Source organism: Sorex araneus, chromosome 5 (genome assembly GCF_027595985.1).
Source record: "Sorex araneus isolate mSorAra2 chromosome 5, mSorAra2.pri, whole genome shotgun sequence".
Lineage (NCBI taxonomy): Eukaryota > Metazoa > Chordata > Mammalia > Eulipotyphla > Soricidae > Sorex > Sorex araneus.
The window spans coordinates 46,653,017-46,673,011 of record NC_073306.1 but is presented as its reverse complement, the minus strand read 5'-3'; the positions used below and the strand labels follow the sequence as shown (position 1 = coordinate 46,673,011).

Sequence of the window (19,995 nt, the reverse complement as noted above, 5' to 3'; positions counted from 1 at the left end):
AGTAAACAGTATAAAACAGTATAAAGAACTCCTTTACTGGGGCTGGAGCAATAGCACAGCGGGTAGGGCCTTTGCCTTGCACGCAGCCGACCCGGGTTCAAATCCCAGCATCCCATATGGTTCCCTGAGCACCGCAATTCCTGAGTGCAGAGCCAGGAGTGACTCCTGTGCATCACCAGGTGTGACCCAAAAAGCAAAAAAAAAAAAAGAACTCCTTTACCTGGGCTAAAGAGATAGGACAGGGGATAAAGTGCTTGCCTTGCATGTGGCTGACCCAGGCTCAACCTCCGGTACCACATTGTCCCCTGAGTTTATCTGAGTGATCACTGAGTGCAGAGCCAGGAGTACGCCTTGAGCACAGCTGGGTATGGCCCAGAAACCAAATAAAAAGAACTCCTGTACCCATAGACGTTTCCAGCAAATATTACCTGAGAATGCTTGATCTTTGTTTACTGTTCCCTTTACTTTATGAATGTTATTGGCAGTCTAGCTCCAGCAGGGAACAGCGCTGTCTATTGACAGGCATGGGAGGATCTTTCCAGGGCCCAGGGCTGGGACACCTGTGGAAGTTCCAGTTGAAAAGGTAAGTTTCATACTGCACAACCCTCAATCTTGCCGGCACAGGCATGAGGCTGAGACTGAAGCTAGCAGAGGAAGGACATCCTAGCATATGGGGACTGTGACTATAGCCCAGTCTTTCATGCTACCACATAGGACCACTCAGGATGATGACGGACAGGGCCTAATATGTGTGTGCAGGGGTGAGGTGGGAGGCAGGGCAGCCCCAGTTCTGCTAGGTGGTTTCAAATGGCACTCCCTGACGTGTCCTTGTTGAGGTGTCGTGGCAGCTTTGGAAACCTGGATCTGGGCGTGTCTTGGGAAGCCCAGACCCGGAAGCCCCTAATCTACTTTGGGTTCTGGCTCCACTTCTCCCTTTGCAAGCCTGAACCAGCCCCAGAGCCGCATGGTTTGTCTCACAGCTTCAGTGTGATAGTGCCATGGACACCTCCTGGCATTATCAATTCCGCATAATCCTCCTAGGAGACTCCACTGTGGGCAAGTCCTCTTTGTTGAGACGCTACACTGAGGGCATCTTTGTTGAGAGCGGCCCACACACAGTGGGGGTGGACTTCTCCGTGCACTTTGTGGAAGTAGAGCCTGGCGTCCAGGTGAAGCTGCAGTTCTGGGATACGGCTGGCCAGGAAAGATTCCGGTGAGTGTGGCAGCTTCTGGCTTGGCCCTTGCCTCCTGCCTTCTACACCACATACCCCTGAGGGGGGAAGAGCCCATCCACTAGAAAAGGGAAGGGCCAGACAGATGGTGCTGGAGGCCATGTAGAGGGATGGACTCTGGCCTGCATCCTGGCTTCTCAATGACTGGGAAGCCAAACTACTTCCAAACCTCAACATCCTTTTCCACCCCTCTAGGTACCAGGGATTAAATACAGGGTATGGCACATACAGGGCAAGCATTCTACCCCTGAGCTACATCCTTGACACAGATCTCAAAGTTCCTACTAAGAGTCAGGTGGCTTCAGGGACTTTTCTTTTCGAACTCCCAGGTCACTGGTAGGCAATAGGACAGCTTCTTCCTCCCCCACTTCATTAAATGTAGGTATAAGGGGACCAGCTGCCAAAGGGCTCTATCCTATGCCCTAAAAAATATGCACCCCAGTTTCAGTCACTCCCTCATGCTTTTTGGGGGGCCTTGCCTGGTTTACTTCTGGATTTGTGTTCAGGGTTCACTCCTGGCCAGTCTCAGGGGACCATATGTGGTACCATACTCAAACCATGGTTGGCTGCATACACGGAAAGTACCTTACCCGCTGTACTGTATCTCCAGCCAATTCTACTACTTCTTGGTTCTTTCTCAGGAAAACCTTTCAAACCTTATTCCTACACCTTTACACCAAATTAACTAAAGCAACTTCCTGACTAGTTCCCTCCTCTCTGCTTCCAGTTCCACTCCGCACACTGGCAATTAGAGCAGGATCTGTGGCAAGCAAATGCAATTACATAGGTCCTCCACCTAAAACTTCCCTAGCTTACTTGTAAATAGCTCTCATTTTGTTTATATCTTCTTTTTATTAATTTTTATTTGTACTTGGGCCACACCTGGTAATGCTCAGGGAATCAGATCAAATGGGTGCTGGGGATCAAACCTATATTGGCTGCGTGCAAGGCAAATATCCTTACCCACTGTACTATTTCTACAGGCCCCAGATAAAACTTCTTTAAGCCCTAAAATGTCCACCATTAAGAAAAATACTGCATAGAAAAGCCAAAAAGTATAGTCGAAGTGACATATGCACTTATATGTTCACCGCAGCACTGTTTACAATAGCCAGAATCTGGAAAAAACCCGAGTGCCCTAGAACAGATGACTGGTTGAAGAAACTCTGGTACATCTATACAATGGAATACTATGCAGCTGTTAGAAAAAATGAGGTCATGACGTTTGCATATAAGTGGATCAACATGGAAAGTATCATGCTAAGTGAAATGAGTCAGAAAGAGAGAGACAGACATAGCAAGATTGCACTCATCTGTGGAATATAGAATAATAGACTATAAGACTAACGCCCAAGAATAGTAGAAATAAGTACCAGGAGAATATTTCCATGGCTTGGAGGCTGGTCTCTCATTCTGGGTAACTCAGGGAAGGGACCACCAAGTAAAATGTGGTTGGAGGACATGTGGGGGAAGGGTGAGGCGGGTGGAATACAGACTAGAGACTGAACACAATGGCCACTCAACACCTCTATTGCAAACCACAACACCTAATCAGAGAGAGAGAACAAAAGGGAATTCCCTGCCACAGTGGCAGGGTGGGGTGGGGGGAGACGGGTCTGGGGAGGGGGGTAGGGATGTTGGGTTTACGGGTGGTGGAGAATGGGCACTGGTGAAGGGATGGGTTATTGAACTTTGTATGGGGGAAGCATGAGCACAAAGATGTATGGATCTGTAACTGTACCCTCACGATGACTCTCTAATTAAAAATTAACTAATAAAAACAAAGAAAAAAAATAAATAAAAAAAAAAAAAGAAAAATACTGCATGGCCAGAGATTGTATTGAGAGTAAGGCAGTGGACACTGTCCGCTAGGCCTGCTACAACCTCTCTCGACCCTTGGCTCTGCTGGAGTCTGAGAACCAAAGTCTAATGGGCTTCATTACTCAACTTAGTAAAGGGCCTGCTGCAAGGGAGGGAGCTGAGCTGCACAAAGATGGCTGTATGAGCATGGGAGAGTACAGTGGGTGGACCGCTTGCCTTGCACAGCCGACTGGCTGTGATCCTGGGCACCCTATATTGTCCTCCACACTCTGCCAGGAATGCAGAGCCAGGAATAAGCTCTGAGCACCACTGGGTATGGCTCTAAAATGAAACAGAAGATGATGGATATGTAAGTTGGAGGATCCATTAGAAACCATTTGGTGACACCTCTCTCTCTTGTACCCCCATATCCAGTCACCAAGACCTGTGAGTACATCACTTTCATATTCAACTTCTCTCCATTTTACCATATTCACCTCAACCCAGGCTGAAGCCTTCCACAAATCTGTTAGATTTGTTAGAACACAGCTGTTCTCTCCTGCTCTTCAATTGTTCAATTAAGATAGAACGAAGAGTTTTAATTTGTCTGAGCTATTCAAGAATCTGATTTAGGGGCTGGAGCAATAGCACAGCGGGTAGGACGCGGCCGACCCCGGGTTCGATTCCCAGCATCCCATATGGTCCCCTGAGCACCGCTAGGAGTAATTCCTGAGTGCAGAGCCAGGAGTAACCCCTGTGCATCGCCAGGTGTGACCCAAAAAGCAAAAACAAAAACAAAACAAAAACAAGAATCTGATTTAGTTTTCAAACTTTGACAACTCTGAAACCCAATAAACCATTGCCTGGGCCCCACTGATACATTGATACTTAGTAACTAAGTTATTAAGGACTGGACAGCTAGTACAGCGGAAGGGGGCTTGCCTCGAACATGGCCAATTGGATTTGATCCCTGGCATCCCATATGGTCTCCTGAGCATGCCAGGAGTTAATTCGTGAGTGCAGAGCCAGGAGTAACCTCTGAGCATTGCCAAATATGACCCCAAAACTAAAACAAATAAACAAAAAACCCGCAAAAATGCTCAGTTTTTATGAGATTTTACTCCCTTACATAGAGAAATCCATCTCTGCCAGCAAGAAACAATGACAGAAGATGGAGGGGCTGGAGAAATAGTACAGTGGGCAGGGTACTTCCCTGGCAAGCAGCCAATCCAGGTTTGATCCCCAGAGGCCCTTATGGTCTCCTAAGCACTGTTTAGTGATTCCTGAGTGCTGAGCTAGGAGTAAGCCCTGAGCACAAAAGGTTTGACCCCCGGGGGCTGGAGCGATAACACAGCGGGTAGGGCATTTGCCTTGCACGCGGCCGACCCGGGTTCGATTCCCAGCATCCCATATGGTCCCCTGAGCACCGCCAGGAGTAATTCCTGAGTGCAGAGCCAGGAGTAACCCCTGTGCATTGCCGGGTGTGACCCAAAAAGCAAAAAAAAAAAAAAAAAGTTTGACCCCAAAACAAAACAAGAAAGAAGACAGACCTTAATCCCTGTACCCCTTAAGGATTTAAGGGGATGAAATCTCTAGGGTAGAATATTGCAGGCACATAGGTGTGTGTGTGTGTGTGGGGGGGAGAAGTCCTGGTAATGAGTTTTGAAATAATAAAATTAGGAAACTGCCCAGTCCTTAAATAGCCTAAAGGCATGAGGGCCATATCCCTTTGAGATGTAAATACTGAGTTCTTTGGCGCACAGAGCCAGGAGGAAGCCCTTAGCACTGTTGGGTATGGCTCCCAAACCCACCTAAATAAATAAAGGTTATGATAAGAATATTAAAGGCGGGGGCTGGAGTGATGTATAACAGGTAGGGTGCTTGCCTTCCACTAAGCCAACCCAGGTTCAATTCTCAGTACCCTACATGGTTCCCTGAGCACAACCAGGATTTATTCCGGAGTGCAGAGCCAGAAGAAACCCCTGAGCATCATTGAGTGTGACCCAAACTGCAAAAAATAAAATAATAATAAAAAAAACACCCACAACAAAACACCAAAAACAACAACAAAGGATTATGATGAACAGGCCATCAAGAATCTCTATGACAACACCCAGATTAACTTTTATGTATGTAGAGAAGTCCAGGCTAAGCACTTTGGAGAAATTAAATATAACTCTCCCAAAAGCCATTCTCTATTTTTCCATTCTAGAGAGAGCTGTGTCTGTGTTTTTTTCCCCGCCTCTCTTTCACCTGTCACATTTATCTAAGTTAGCTTCTTTTGCAAAATTTTATTACTTCACTAAAAAATAAATAGATTGAAGAGTTTGGTCAGAGTGATCTTTTTAGAATACAAATCTGAGAGGACAGTACAGCAGGTAAGGCGCTTGTCTTGTGTGGGACTGACCCTGGTTGGATATCCAGCATCACAATGTCCCCCAGCACCACCAGGAGTGACCCCAACAATGAAAATGGAATAAGCCTGGACATGTGTGACTCCCCCCAAAACACAAACAAAAACCCTTTACTCCTTCACTTCTTTTAGAGTCAATCATACTCCTTGCTGGGATCCACTGACCTAACTTGCATCCCTACATACCCTCAGTTTGTTTTGTCTGCAGTCTCTATGAAAAAGATTCCCAAGCCCTTCACCTAGGTCCCCCAAACAGTACTTCTCTAACTATTCAGATCCCCTAGACCCAGTTCTGTGAACCTTTCCTTTGTAGCTCTTGTCTCAGTAGCATTTTTCTGTGTCTCCAACTTCAGGACTGTCAGTGCTTTTAAAAATTTATTTATTCTTTTTTCTTTTAGGGTCACACTTAGTAATATTCAGGGGTCACTCCTGTCTCTGCACTCAGGAACTACTCTTGGTGGTGCTCGGGGTACCATATGGGATGCTGGGGACCAAACCCGGGTTGGCTGCTGTGCTGTCACTCCACTCTGGCCCTGTCAGGTATTTTGATCGTCACAGGATCCACTGCCTTGCACGGGCACAGAACAGCTGAGTCTACAAGCCCCTTAATATGCAAGATTAGGACAAGACTCAGTTAGATGAAGTCACTTACCTGTCACACAGCTGATAAAAACTGAGACCTTTTGACTCTAGCCCAGCTCTTGCCATTAAACTGTTCTGATTCCCTTGTGTCCATCTGTCCTCCATGGAGGATTCAGAACTAATCCTGTATTCCTTCTTGGTTGCCAAGGTCAGTGACTCGCTCCTACTACCGAAATTCAGCTGGAGGCCTTTTGCTGTTTGATATCACCAACAGAACATCCTTTGAGAGCATCACCCAATGGCATCAGGAGGTTCTGAAGAAAGTGAATCCTTTCAACATCCTCTTCCTGGTGGTAGGACATAAGAGTGACTTGGTGGCTGAGCGACAGGTGATGCCAGAGGAAGGGGAGAAGCTAGCTGCTTCTTTGGGTGCTCATTATGTTGAAACCTCAGCCAAGAGCAACAGCAACATCAGCACAGCCTTTGAGCTGCTCACTCAGGATATCTATGAGGCAGTGAAGAAGGGGGTCATGGGACCAAACTCAGAGTGGGAGGGAGTGAAAAGCAGAGTCCCATCTCAGGCCATGTTTCAGGAGGCAGAAGACCAAAGCAGAGCAAAGTGGATGTGCCCATGCTGGTGACCTCTGTGAAAAGAAGCCACACCCCCTGAAGCCTAAGGTCCTTGAAATCCATAAGGGCTCTGCTGGACACAGGACAGGATGATGTCAGGTGCCACTAAAGGTCATTATTCTGATGTTTCAAGGACCTGGTTTCCTCTGCACAATGATGAAAATACCAGGATCAATGTTACCAATGAGTTAAGAACAGATAGAAAACCACATAAACTGGCCTTTCCCCAAGGCTACTGTGCTACTGTCATCCTTTCTTAGGGCTAAGGATGAATACGACTTTCTCTTGGCATTCCAAAAAAGCAGGCCAAAAAAGGCTTTGCCCAAAACAGGATGCTTTTTCAGTTTACGATTGATGAGAACAGGTTACTACCGAATCCATATGGCAAAGAAATGGGACTCAAACATTACTGATGGAATTTGGAATAAATTAACAGAAAATCCCCATTTTATAACTCAATCACAGAAATGAGGAACGGTGCTGCCACCTACTGACTAGAGAAGTACGTCCAGACTTGCTGGTCTTCCTACCGCCCCCTGACAATTCAAAGGCTGTAAGCCATTGTACCCTCTTGTCCTCCGATTAATAACTTCTTTATTCTGGAAAAGCAAACGAAAGTCATATTCATATAAACACTGACATAACAAAGTATGGGGAAAAGGGGAAGGGAGAAGGAAACAAAAACCTCTACAAATCCTGCTAATACTGTCTCACCAAACAAGACCATAATGCTTTGTCCCATTTCAATCACAATAATAAACCACAAATAAAAATCTTCTCTGGAAGATACATTGCTCCTCTTTGAGATGGCAGGGAAAAGGGACCGGAAGTTGGGGGAGGAGGCTTTATTCTTTTGGCAGATCCTCTCAGTCATTATATTGCTGCACTGTTAATAAAAAATATATGCTTCTCTGTAAAGCATTAAAAAAAAAATCCAAGGATGAGATGGCTGAAGTTTCAGCTCAAGTATCTCCAAATACATTGTTGTCCATTCCCTGACCTTTCCATGTGTTATTTCTTGGTTGTTTTCCGGATCAATGCCATTCTCTGAAAAGAGAAAGGAAAAAGCAATTATATTGGTTTTTCAGAGTCAGGAACTTTCCAGGATAGCGGGGAGTGACTAGCAGGCAATATAGTCTACACCACAGGCAGGAGCCTTTTGGAGACTCCAGTCTCAGGGCAGCTCGGCAACTAACATGAGAATAGTCTTCAGGGCCCTAAGTGATGTTTGGATAGGCCAGTGGATCTATTTTGTTGAAAAAGTTAAATGTAGGAGAAACACCTTTTGCCTTTTGGTGAATTAGGGGATAGGCCATCAAAGTATGTTTTTTCTAGGCTCCCTCCTAATCCTAATCTCTTTTCTGATGATGGAAAAAATATGAGGCCTCTATTTCAAGGGAGTTGACATTTACATTTCACACTTGATGGTTTGCAATGAAAAAATCTAACAACTTTCACCACAGCTCATCAGGGAAACATTTGAATTTAGTATTACAGCCGCTGCTAACTGTTGACTTGCTCCCACTTTTTTGCACTCAGGAATTATTCCTTGTGGTGCCTGGGGAACCATATGGGATGCCAGGATTGAACTCAGGTTGGCCGCTTGCAAGGCAAGAGCTTCTGCCTGCTGTACTACTGCTCCAGTCCCAATTCAGTTCACTTTTTGGTTAAGACACCATCCCAACATTACTGATTTGTGTTGATAAATAACTGGGTGGGAAAATAAAAGTAGATAATCTGGAAGCTGAGCCAAAATGAAGCCACTGTCTGATGCACAAGTCTTCTGAAGAGCACTGTTGTTCTAGCAGCTCCCCCCACCTCCCCAGCTCTATAAACATACTCACTCCAGAGTTCTCAGGCTGTGGAAAAGAAAGTGATATATGAAGGACTGCCTGCATATTTCAAGTTAGAAAACGCTCACTTTTTGGGTGAGGGATGTGGCTCAGTGGTGGACTATTTGCCTTACATACGTGAGGCTCTGGGTTTATCCTGGCACCATAAAAAAGGAAAGAAAAGGTTCGCTTCTCAAATCATAGTTGGTTAAGCCAAAAAGGATAACAGCTCTGTTAAAGGGAGGGTAACATTGCTGTCAGACTGACTAATGAATGGCAGGTACCACATGTGCCATAGGAGAAAAGAGGTATTAAGTTCTTACAGTGAAGGCCGCAGTGGGGAAAAAAACAAAAAAGCTAAAGAGATATACAGTGGGAAGGGCACTTGCCTTGCATACAGCCAACCTGCGTTTGATCACCAGAACTCCATATCGTCCTCTGAGTCCAACCAAGAATAATTCTTTTTATTTTGTTTTGGGGCCACGTGGGCGGTGTTCAGGGCTAATTTCTGGCTTTGCGCTCAGGTATCACTCCTGGAGGGCTCAGGAAGCATATGAGGTGCCGGGAATTGAACCCAGGTTTGCTATGTACAAGGCAAACTATTACTTTGGTCCCAGGAATGATCCTTGAGTGCAGAGACAATCTTGAGTATTGCTGGGTATGGCCAAAACAAACAAACAAACAAACAAAATAAAAACAAAAGTTCTCACAGAGGGGCTGGAACAATATTGCAGCTTGCATGTGGCTGAGCTGGGTTTGACCCGCAGCATCCCAAATGGTCCTCTGAGCACTGCCAGGAGTAATTCCTGAGTGCAGAATCAGGAATAATAAGCCTTAAGCATTGCTCAATGTGACCCCAAAACCAAAAAAAAAAAAATTCTCACAGTGATCCTGTGGTAAGATGAACAGAGGCCATAATTCCTGCTAAAATAGCCTGGGGGCTACCTCCCACAACATATCTCTGCTTTCTATAATCCTCTCTCTAGCTGTAGACTCTATGATGTTCTAATCTTTAATAATCTTCAATAAAAACCCAATAGATATGCAGTAGTAAGTGCCACTTATATTTAAAGAGACTAGAATCAACAGCTTTAGATGATACCAATCCGAGTTGAAAGAAAAAAAAAAAAAACGAGATCTTATGTGGGAAGAGAGAAACATCATGAAATATCTGATTGCCTTCTGTGTGAAAATGTGCTAAAAGCAGGGTTGAGAGTGTGTGCACTCCCTTGACATACTGCTCAAGGGAGTGTCTAAAGGATTCTGGCAGCTTCTCACCTGTTTGTGAGCTTCTGTGGTACAAGCTTTTTTGTAGGGTCGGATTTCTTCAGAGCCAAATCCTGGGATCCACATGTTCCACTGGCGCTCTGCAAGGAAGAGGCCAGCATAGAAATAAGGCCTAGGAAGTCAGCATGAGGTGTGCAGTGTGAACCTCAGCAAGGGCCAGAGAGAACAACCTGAGCATTAACTGCACTAACAAACAGTAACTCTGAACAGAGATTTTTATATAATACACATGGGCAATCAAATGTAGCCTTTTCAAGGTTTTATTATTTTTTTGTGGTACTGGGAATGGAACCCAGGGCCTCTTATATGCAAGGCAATACTCTACACCTGAAAAACACCCCCAGTCCATGCTGAAGATATTTTTTCTACTCTCAAACAAATCACTCTAATCTCTCACAAAGGAAAAAGTTAAAACCTCAAGTACTGAGCTCAAAGAATTCATGCAGTTCCACAAAAACACAAAGCCATTTATTTCATTGTTTGCTGTTGGGGGGGCAATACCCAGTGGTACTCAAGGGCTACTCTAGTCACTTTGCTTGGGGGCTGCTCCAAGAGGTGCTCAGGAAACCAGGTGGTATTGAGGGTCAAACCAGTTTCCTGCAAGCAAAGCATGGGCTCCAGTCCTTTGAGTTATCTCTCTAGTCCACACTATATCTTTCCCCCCAGAGGAGCAGGGGATTAGAGCCTAAGGCCTCCTATATACAAGGAATGTGTTATACCACTTGACCCACATCATCTGGTAATTTATTTTTTGATTTATTTCTTGGTTTTGAGGCAATGCTTAGGGGCTACTTCTGGCTTGGTGTTCAGGGGCTACCCCCAGTGGTGGTGCTCAAGGAACCATGTGGTGCTAGGGATCAAACCCTAGACCTTCTACAGGCAAAGCATATGCTCAGCCCATTTGAGCTACCCTCAGACCTGCAATATCTCTGTTTCTTTGTTTTTTGGGGGCTTTGGGCCACACCTAGTAGTGCTCAGGGCTTACTCCTGGATCTGTGCTAGAGATCACTCCTGACAGGGCTAGGGAGACCATATGGGATGCCAAGGCACATGCCCTTTCCCCTGTATTATTGCTTTGGCCCCAGACTTGCAAATTCACCTGATTTATTTGCTTTGGTTTTCTTTCTTTCTTTTTCTTTTCTTTTTTGTTTTTAGGACAGAACTGGTAGTGCTCAGGTCTTACTCCTGGCTTTGCGTTCAGGGACCACTCCTGATGGTGCTCAGGAAACTATATGGGGTGCTGGAGACCAACTATCACTCTGGTCTTGTTTTGGGTTTTTGAACCATAGCTGGTGATGTTCAGGGTTATTCAGGAGGTTCTTAGGGGCTCTGTGATGCTAGGAATTCAGCCCTGGGCATGAATACGTGCAAGGAAAGTGTTTTACCACTAAGCCACATCCCTGACTCCACAAATTCACTTTTTAAAAAAGTTTCTGGGCCACATCAGTGGTGCTTTTTTGCTTAGTACAAGGGAGAACATGTGGTGCCAGGACCTGAACCTAGACCTTTTGCATGTGCAGCCTTCTTTCAGTCTATTCAGCCATCTCTCAGGCCCACCTAGCAAATTCACTTTAAAGTGAAAGCACAGAAGGCTAGAGCAATAGTACAGGGGATAGGGTGATTGTCTTGCATGCAATCGACCTGAGTTCAATCCCTGGCACCCATATGGTCCCTCAAGTCTACAATTCTCCTAGGAGTGATGCCTGAGCTAAGAGCCAGGAGTAAGCCTTGAGAATCACCACGTGTGGCCTAAAAACAAAAAATAAAAGTAGAGAGTAGCTATCAGGCATTTATATAATATTAATATAATAGCAGCAACAACAACATATTTTTTTGGTGGTACTGGATTCAAACCCAGGTTTTCACATATGCAAGGCAAGTGGCTCTATCCTGAGCTATATCCTCAGCCTCCTACAATAGTCTTTTAGTAAAAAAGTATAAGGTTGGAGGCCTGGAGATAGGGCTCAGTGGTAGAGTACTCACCTGTGTGAGATCCTGGGTTAACCTCTGGAGACACAAAAGAACCAAAAATTGTTTACAGTTTCATGATCAGTCATTCTTTCTGTTTGGTTTGGCTTCTGGACCACACCCTGCTGTGCTCAGGGCTTACTTCTAGCTCTTGTGCTCAGGGGTCCTTCCTAGCAGTGCTTAGGGGCCCATTCAGTGCCTGAGATCAACTCCAGGCTTCCTGCATGCAAAGCATGTGTTCAGTCTGTTGAGCTATTTCTCCAGCCAACCCTGTCAGGCATCCATTGTTGGAAGGCATTGTATGTATACATACAGTAGATCTAAATGGTCTAGTGCCATTTAAAACGATGTTTGTACAAGGCTAACATCTTATTAACACCTAGCCTAACTCCCACACTCAGAATCCATGCTAAGAAATCTTCTAATTATGATTCAGCTTTCAATAGGCCTGCTACAGAAGCCATTCTGATATACAACTGTTTTGGGTGGGCTGGCTACTCTTGGCTTTGTGCTCAGGAATCAATGGTACTTGGAAAACCATAGGTATTGCTGGGGATCAAACCAGACCACACCTGGCTGGCAGCAAGGGGAACACAGGGATCACATCTGGTTGTGGCCAGGGATTGAATCCAGGTTGGTTTACATGTAAGGAAAATACCTTACCGGATGTACTATTTCTCTGACCCCAAGCACCTTAACTCCTGTATCTAGCCCCTGAGACCCTCTAATTATTGTTGCTCATCCATAACAAATAAATATTCAAATTTTATTTTAAATAATTAAAATATAAAATATATATTTTTAAATGGAAATATTTTTTTCTTCTTAGTTTTATTTTGGGGGCCCCACCTGGCAATACTCACGGGTTACTCCTGGCTTGACACTCAGGAATCGCTCTTGACCGTGCTCAGGGAACAATATGGGATATAGGGGATTGAACCCGGGTTAGACACGTGCAAGGCAAGTGCCTTACCTGCTGTACTATTTCTCTGGCTCCTAAAATAGGAATTCTTGGAGCCAGAGAGCTAGTACAGCAGGTAGGGAGCTTACCTTGCACACAGGTTCAATCCCCAGCACCACATATGGTCCCCCAAACTCATTAGGAGTGATCCCTAAGCGCAGAACCAGGAGAAAAGACCTGAAAACAGCCAGATGTGCCCAAAAACAAAACAAAAAAAGAGAAAGAAAAAAAGTAATAAAATCGGGGCTGGAGCAATAGCAAGGCGGTTAGGGCATTTGCCTTGCACACAGCTGACCGGGTTCAATTCCTAGCATCCTATATGGTCCCCTAAGCACTGCCAGGAATAAATCCTGAGTGCAGAGCCAGGAGTAACACTTGTGCATCGCCGGGTGTGACCCAAAAAACAAAAACAAAAAGAAATAAAATCAAATAAAAAATAGGGGGGCTGGACATTGAGGGCACTTGCCTTGCACACAGCAACTTGGTTCAATCCCCAGCACTCTATATATTCCCCTAAGCACTGCCAGAAGTGATTTCTTATTGCAAAGCCAGGATAAGCCCTGGGCATTACGAGGTGGCTGACCTGGGTTCAATTCCCCACATTCCACATGGGCCCTCGAGCACTGCCAGGAGTAATTCCTGAGAACACAGCCAGGAGTAAACCAAGAGCATCACCAAGTGTGGCAAAATAAATTCCTCCACACTTCTACTAAGAAGTGGAATGGTGGAATGGGGGTAACAGGGAGAGGGAGAGAAAGAGAGAGGAAGAGGGTGGGACAAGAGGGAAACTGGGGACACTGGTAGTGGGAAATGTACACTGGTGAAGGGATGGGTACTGGAACATTGCATGACTAAAACCCAATCATGAACAAGTTTGTAACTGTGTATCTCACTGTAACTAAATAATTTTTTTTTAGAAATTTTATTTAATTTATATATATATTTTTCTTTCTGGGTCACACCCGGCGTTGCACAGGGGTCACTCCTGGCTCATGCACTCAAAAATTACTCCTGGCGGTGCTCAGGGGACCATATGGGATGCTGGGAATCAAACCTGGGTCAGCTGCGTGCAAGGCAAATGCCCTACCCGCTGTGCTAACACTCCAGCCCCAATAATTATTTTTTAAACTGCATAAAATGCAATGACCTGTAATCAGGGCTTGTAAATCTTGCTGTGTGATTTTGGAGAATATGTGAGAAAGAGCCATGAAGTGTTTTGTCAAGTTATGGGAAACTCTTTTTGAGAGCCTTTAGCTACATGTAAGAAGTCCAATTATCCTGAGACTGCACATGACAAAACCATGTAGAAAGGTCAGACAAAGAACTATAAAGTCCTAATGTTTGAGGGAAACTTGTAATTCATAGTAGGCAGTGCTCAGAGGACAAAGATTGGGATCAAAACTGGGCCTCCTGCATGCAAAAGAATGAGTACTAGTCCATTAAACTATTTCTCTGGTTCCCCCATCCTGGTTTTTTTTTTTTTCAGTTCCATGCCTAGGCATTAGACATATCTGTATGGACTGAATTATGTTCCTCAAAAAATATATATATTATTTAAGGGGCCAGAGTAATAGTCAAGTGGGTAAGGCACTTACTTTGCACATGGTTAACCTGACAAATGCTCTACCTGCTATACTATTGCTCTGGTCCCCAACACCATTATTTTACATAGAGACATAATAGCTACATTTACTAAGCTCTTATATTTTGCTAGGTCCAGTACTACTTTATCAACATAATCCATAATTCTCACAATTACCCTGTGAAGAGAAATCTATAATATCCTCTTCACAAATGAAATAGGTCTAATTGAAAGGAAGTAGAAAAAATAAGATGCTACTTAAGAAAGTGGAAAACCGGGACTGGAGCAATAGCACAGCGGGTAGGGCATTTGCCTTGCACACGGCTGACCTGGGTTCGATTCCCAGCATCCCATATGGTCCCCTGAGCACCACCAGGAGAGATTCCTGAGTGCAGAGCCAGGAGTAACCCCTGTGTATTGCCAGGTGTGACCCAAAAAGAAAAAAAAAGTGGAAAACCAGGGTCAAAGATAGTACAGGGGCTAGCAATAGCACAGCGGGTAGGGCATTTGCTTTGCACTTGGCTGACCTGGGTTTGATTCCCAGCATCCCATATGGTCCCCTGAGCACTGCCAGGGGTAATTCCTGAGTGCAGAACCAGGAATAACCCCTGTGCATCACTGGGTGTGACCCCCCCAAAAAAAAAGGAAAAAAAAGGAAAAAAAACAGTACAGCAGGTAAGGCACTTGCCTTACGTGCAGCTGATGTTGGTTCAATTTCTATCGCCACATATAATCCTCTAAGCAATGTCAGGAGTGATTCCTGGGCACAGAGCTCATTCCCCTTATCTTTGTAATATAGCTATTGAATGACTAATCAGGCCCAGAACCCCAAAATCTAACCCTGGCATAAAGAGACCTCTGCATCCACCCTACTCTGCATGACAACCTGAAGGAAAAATAAGAATGTGGGTACCTCAGAAAGAAAAGGACCACGTACCTAGATGAAGCTGGACATCTTTTACTTCCAGAGTGCTGGACTTGCGATGCCGAGCAAGTTGGCAGGCAGCTGTCACTACACTCTCGATAAAGTCATCAGCAATCTGCAGCAGCATCTGGGGAAGACATAAATGAAGTTGCTGACAGGCTGGTAACTCCTGGCCCTGTGTCTGGGAAACCATGTGGCATAGGGGATTGAAGCCAGGCCTTTTCCATGCTGAGTTACCTCCCTGGTCCCATAAAATATTTTAATTCTATTATGTGAGTCCCCATAATAAATCTTGTAGAGAAAAAATGACACATGGATTTTATTTTATTTTCATTCAAAAGGGGAAGCCTGTACAATTTAAGGAGACTTATTCAATCATATATATCTATGTTATTACTAAGTAATGGAGCAGAATTCAACCTCAATATTCTGAGTATAAATCTAGGGTTCTTTGGAGCCAAAGAGAGAACTCAACAGGTTGGGGCACATGCTTTGCATGCAGAAGGCAGGGTGTAATCCTCAGTACCACATGGTCCCCAGACACTGCTGGGAGTGATCCTTGAGCATCAAGCTGGTAGCAGTCCCTAAGCATTGCTGGATGTAGTCCAAACAAAATAAAAATCCAGGATTCTTTCAGCTTTACAATCAATTATTCCTAGACTGTATGAAGGGTAAAATTAGAACTCTGAAATAAACACTTTACATGAAAACTTAAATTTTAGGGGCTGAAAAGATAGTATAGTGGGTAGGATGCTTGCCTTGCACCCAGCCAACCCAGGTTCAATCCCTGGCATTCCATATGGTCCCATGAGCACTGGCAGCAGTAATTCCTGACTGGAGAGTCAGGAGTAAGCCTTAAGCATCACTAGGTGTGGCCCCCAAACCAAAAAACAAAACCCAAGATAATAAAAGAAAAAAAAAAGAAAATTTATTCAATCTGTATGTTCCCCATGACTTCTTATGTGCTGACTGAATAATAAAATAAATGAATTTATAACCAATTTATTTATAAGGATGGGCTGGAGTGATAGCACAATGGCTAGGGCGTTTGCCTTGCACACGGCTGACCCGGGTTTGATTCTTCCATCCCTCTCGGAGAGGCCAGTAAGCTATCGTGAGTATCCCGCCTGCACGGCAGAGCCTGGCAAGCTCCCCATGGCATATTCAGTATGCCCAAAACAGTAACAAGTCTCACAATGGAGATGTTATTGGTGCCCGCTCAAGCAAATTGATGAGCAACAGGATGACAGTGATACAGTGATATTTATAAGGATGAAAAAAGACATCCCTTGTTCTACTAAACCTTTAACACACAGTCATCTTTCCTCCATTGGAAACTAACTAAAAAAATTATTTCTGGGGCTAGAGAGAGAGTACAGTGGCTATGGCACTTGCCTTACACACTGGTGGCCCAGTTTCAATCCCTGGCATCCTAGATGGTCCCCTAAGCACTGCCAGAAGTGATTCCTAAACACAGAGCCAGGGGTTACCCCTGCGCATCACCAGGTGTGGCCCAAAGACCAAAAACAAAAACAAACAAACAAAAAAGGGAATTATTTCTAATTAACAGATCAACTGGAAAACCGAGCTTACCCCTTCACTAAGCTCACTAAAATTAGAAGGAAAAAGCAAACAAAAACCAACACATAAAAGTCCACAAAGACAAAGAACAAGTGATAAACATTAATGGAGTAGGGTCAGAGAGATAGTATAGTGGGGAAGGCATGCAGCCAACCAGGATTCCACCCCGGCACCTCCTACTATCTCCTGAGCACTACAAGCAGTGATTCCTGAGCACAGAACCAGGGGAAGCCCTGAACACAGCGAGCTATGTGTCTTCCAAAAACAAAAACCAAAAAACAAAGTTTAATAGAATCTTTTTGTTTTTTTGGGCCACACTTGGCATGCTTGAGGTTACTCCTGGCTCTACATTCAGGAATTACTCTGGTGGTGGTTAGGGGACCATATGGGTTGCTAGGGATCAAGCCCCAGTCAGCTGTGTGCAAGGTAATGCGCTACCCACTGTACTGCTGCTCCGGTCCCTTGGAGAATCTTTTGTCTGTTAATGGTTTTATTATTTGAGTGGAGGGGGGAATATCAAAAAATAACAGGGCTTCCTCTTGGCTCTTCACTCAGATTCACTCCTGGAAGTGCTTGGGGAATCATATGAGGAGCCAGAGATCAAACGCAGGTTGGTTATGTGCAAGGCAACTGCCCTGTACACTATCTCTCTGACCCCACTTAAAAAAAAAAAAGTTTTGTTGTTTTTGGTGATTGAACCCAGTACCTCATGTATCCAAAGCACATACTCTATACCACTGTGCTACATTCCTGGCTCTTATACATTTTTTTCCAAAGGTCACATTGAGCAGTGCTTGGGGGCCACTATCAGTGGTGTTGGGGCTTGAACCCAGGGTTCACATATGCAAAGCATGAACTGTAGTCCTTTACACTTGATCTTAGCCAAAAGGCTGAGAAGCGATATGAACTGTAGTCCTTTAAAATTATCTTCCCTGGGCTGGAGCAATAGCACTGCTTTGCACGCAGCCGACCCGGGTTCGATTCCCAGCATCCCATATGGTCCCTTGAGCACGGCCAGGGGTAATTCCTGAGTGCAGAGCCAGGAGTGACCCCTGTGCATCGCCAGGTGTGACCCAAAAAGAAAAAAAAATCTTCCCAGGGGCCAGAATGAAATACAGCAGGAAGGGCATTTGCCTTGCAGTGGTTGACCCACCTTTGATCCCTGGCATCCCAAATGGTCCCCTAAGCACTGTCAGAATTAATTCCTGAGTGCAGAGCCAGGAGTAGCCCCCTGAGAATTGCCAGCTGTGACTCCCCTCCCACACACCAAAAAAAAAGTCATAAATAAATAATCTTCAGCCCCTCTAATAAATTTCTTTTTGGGGGCAGAATGGGAAGATCTTGGCCATACTTAGCTCCTCAAGGTACCCAAGAGACCATGCATGGCCAAGGATTAAAACAGATTTGGGGCGCTGGAGTGATAGCACAGTGGGTGTTTGCCTTGCATGCGGCCAATTTTGGTTTGATTTCCAGCATCCCATATGGTCCCCCGAGCACCGCCAGGAGTGATTCCTGAGTACAGATCCAGGAGGAACCCCTGAACATCGCCAGGTGTGACCTAAAAAGCAAAAAAAAAACCCAAAACAGGTTTGGCCACATGATTATCTCTGGACATATGTGAATTTAGAGAAAGAACTTAGAGCAACTGAAGATATGGCTCTATAGTAGAGCATATATGCTTTGCATATATGAGGCCCTGGTTTTAAACCCAACCTACTCCCCAAAATGAATTAGCGTTACTGATATTAAGGGATCTCTCAGCAATAAAGTTGACTTTTGGGCAAATTGTCGTATGTCAACTCAGTGGCTGGTAAAATCTGCCAAGATGAACTCAAGAAAACTTTATATATATTATATACACACACACACACATATCACTGTATCACTGTCATCCTGTAATTTATTGATTTGCTCGAGCAGGCACCAGTAACATCTCTATTGTGAGACTTGTTGTTACTGTTTTTGGCATATCCAATACGCCACGGGTAGCTTGCCAGGCTTTTCCGTGCAGGCGAGATACTCTCGGTAGCTTGCCGGGCTCTCCAAGAGGGATGGAGGAATCAAACCCGGGTCAGCCTCGTGCAAGGCAAACGCCCTACCTGCTGTGCTATCGCTCCAGCCCTGCACCTAAAAATACTGTGTTTGTTTATAAGTTATCAACATGTCATTAATTGCAAACTTGGGGAGATACACACACACACACACACATATATATATATATTTCTCCCCAAGTTTGCAATTAATGACACGTCGATAGCATATAACAAAGTACAAATATTTATACCAGTGAAACTAGGAAATGTTGAAAATTAACAGTTAGCTGTTAAACATTTACCACAGTACTACCAGGTAAAGTTCATCAGTCGGTAAGTTTTGCTCCCAAATTGGATATATAGCTCAATAAGCTGGAGCAAATTTTTTTTTTTTTTTTTTTTTTGCTTTTTGGGTCACACCTGGCGATGCACAGGGGTTACTCCTGGCTTTGCACTCAGGAATTACTCCTGGCGGCGCTCAGGGGACCATATGGGATGCTGGGATTTGAACCCGGGTCGGCCGCGTGCAAGGCAAACGCCCTACCCGCTGTACTATCACTCCAGCCCCCTGGAGCAAATATTTTACAAGCAGGAGGTCTGAGTTCAATTCCTGGTATCACTTATGGTGCCCACACGCACTGGCACAAGAGAGCCCCAAGCACTAAGCTGGGAATATCCCCTAACACTAATACATATGGCCCCTGAATCACAAAAAATTATTGTTTCTACCTCGAATTAGCTTTTTATTTTATTTTATTTTTTAAATTTTTTTTGGCTTTTTGGGTCATACCTGGCGATGCACAGGGGTTACTCCTGGTTCATGCACTCAGGAATTACTCCTGGCAGTGCACGGGGGACCACATGGGAAGCTGGGAATCAAACCCAGGTCGGCCGCATGCAAGGCAAACACCCTACCTGCTGTGCTATCGCTCCAGCCCCTTGAATTAGCTTTATAATGGCCTAGTCTATTAGAATGGATATCTAGGATCACTAGACAATCTAATAAAATCCCAAGTATTAAAATGAAAGTAAATTAAAAGGGAACGAAAGAACCCAGAGGAAACAAAGACAATACAGAAAAAAGAATGTAATGATATCAAAGAAGATATCAAAAAATTAATATCCCAGAAAGAAAAATATACATAAAATATGGACAGACTATAGTTTAA

At 44.6% G+C, this 19,995-nt stretch overlaps 1 protein-coding gene and 1 pseudogene across 2 annotated transcripts in view; one reads left to right on the top strand and one right to left on the bottom strand.

Moving 5' to 3' along the window:
- Window positions 1-226: 226 nt before the first annotated feature.
- Window positions 227-7,213, top strand: LOC101538243 (ras-related protein Rab-39B-like; annotated as a pseudogene).
- Window positions 7,214-7,351: 138 nt separating this feature from the next.
- TAF12 (TATA-box binding protein associated factor 12) overlaps window positions 7,352-19,995 on the bottom strand; it is a 30,493-nt gene continuing 17,849 nt past the window's right edge. For both annotated transcript variants that reach the window (XM_004603519.2, XM_055139110.1), the window contains 3 exons: window positions 15,225-15,339; window positions 9,768-9,856; window positions 7,352-7,704 (listed from right to left, as the gene is read on the bottom strand). In XM_004603519.2, the coding sequence (XP_004603576.1) occupies window positions 7,669-7,704; window positions 9,768-9,856; window positions 15,225-15,339 (240 nt within the window). In that variant the 3' untranslated portion in view covers window positions 7,352-7,668. The remainder of the gene's footprint in view (window positions 7,705-9,767; window positions 9,857-15,224; window positions 15,340-19,995) is intronic.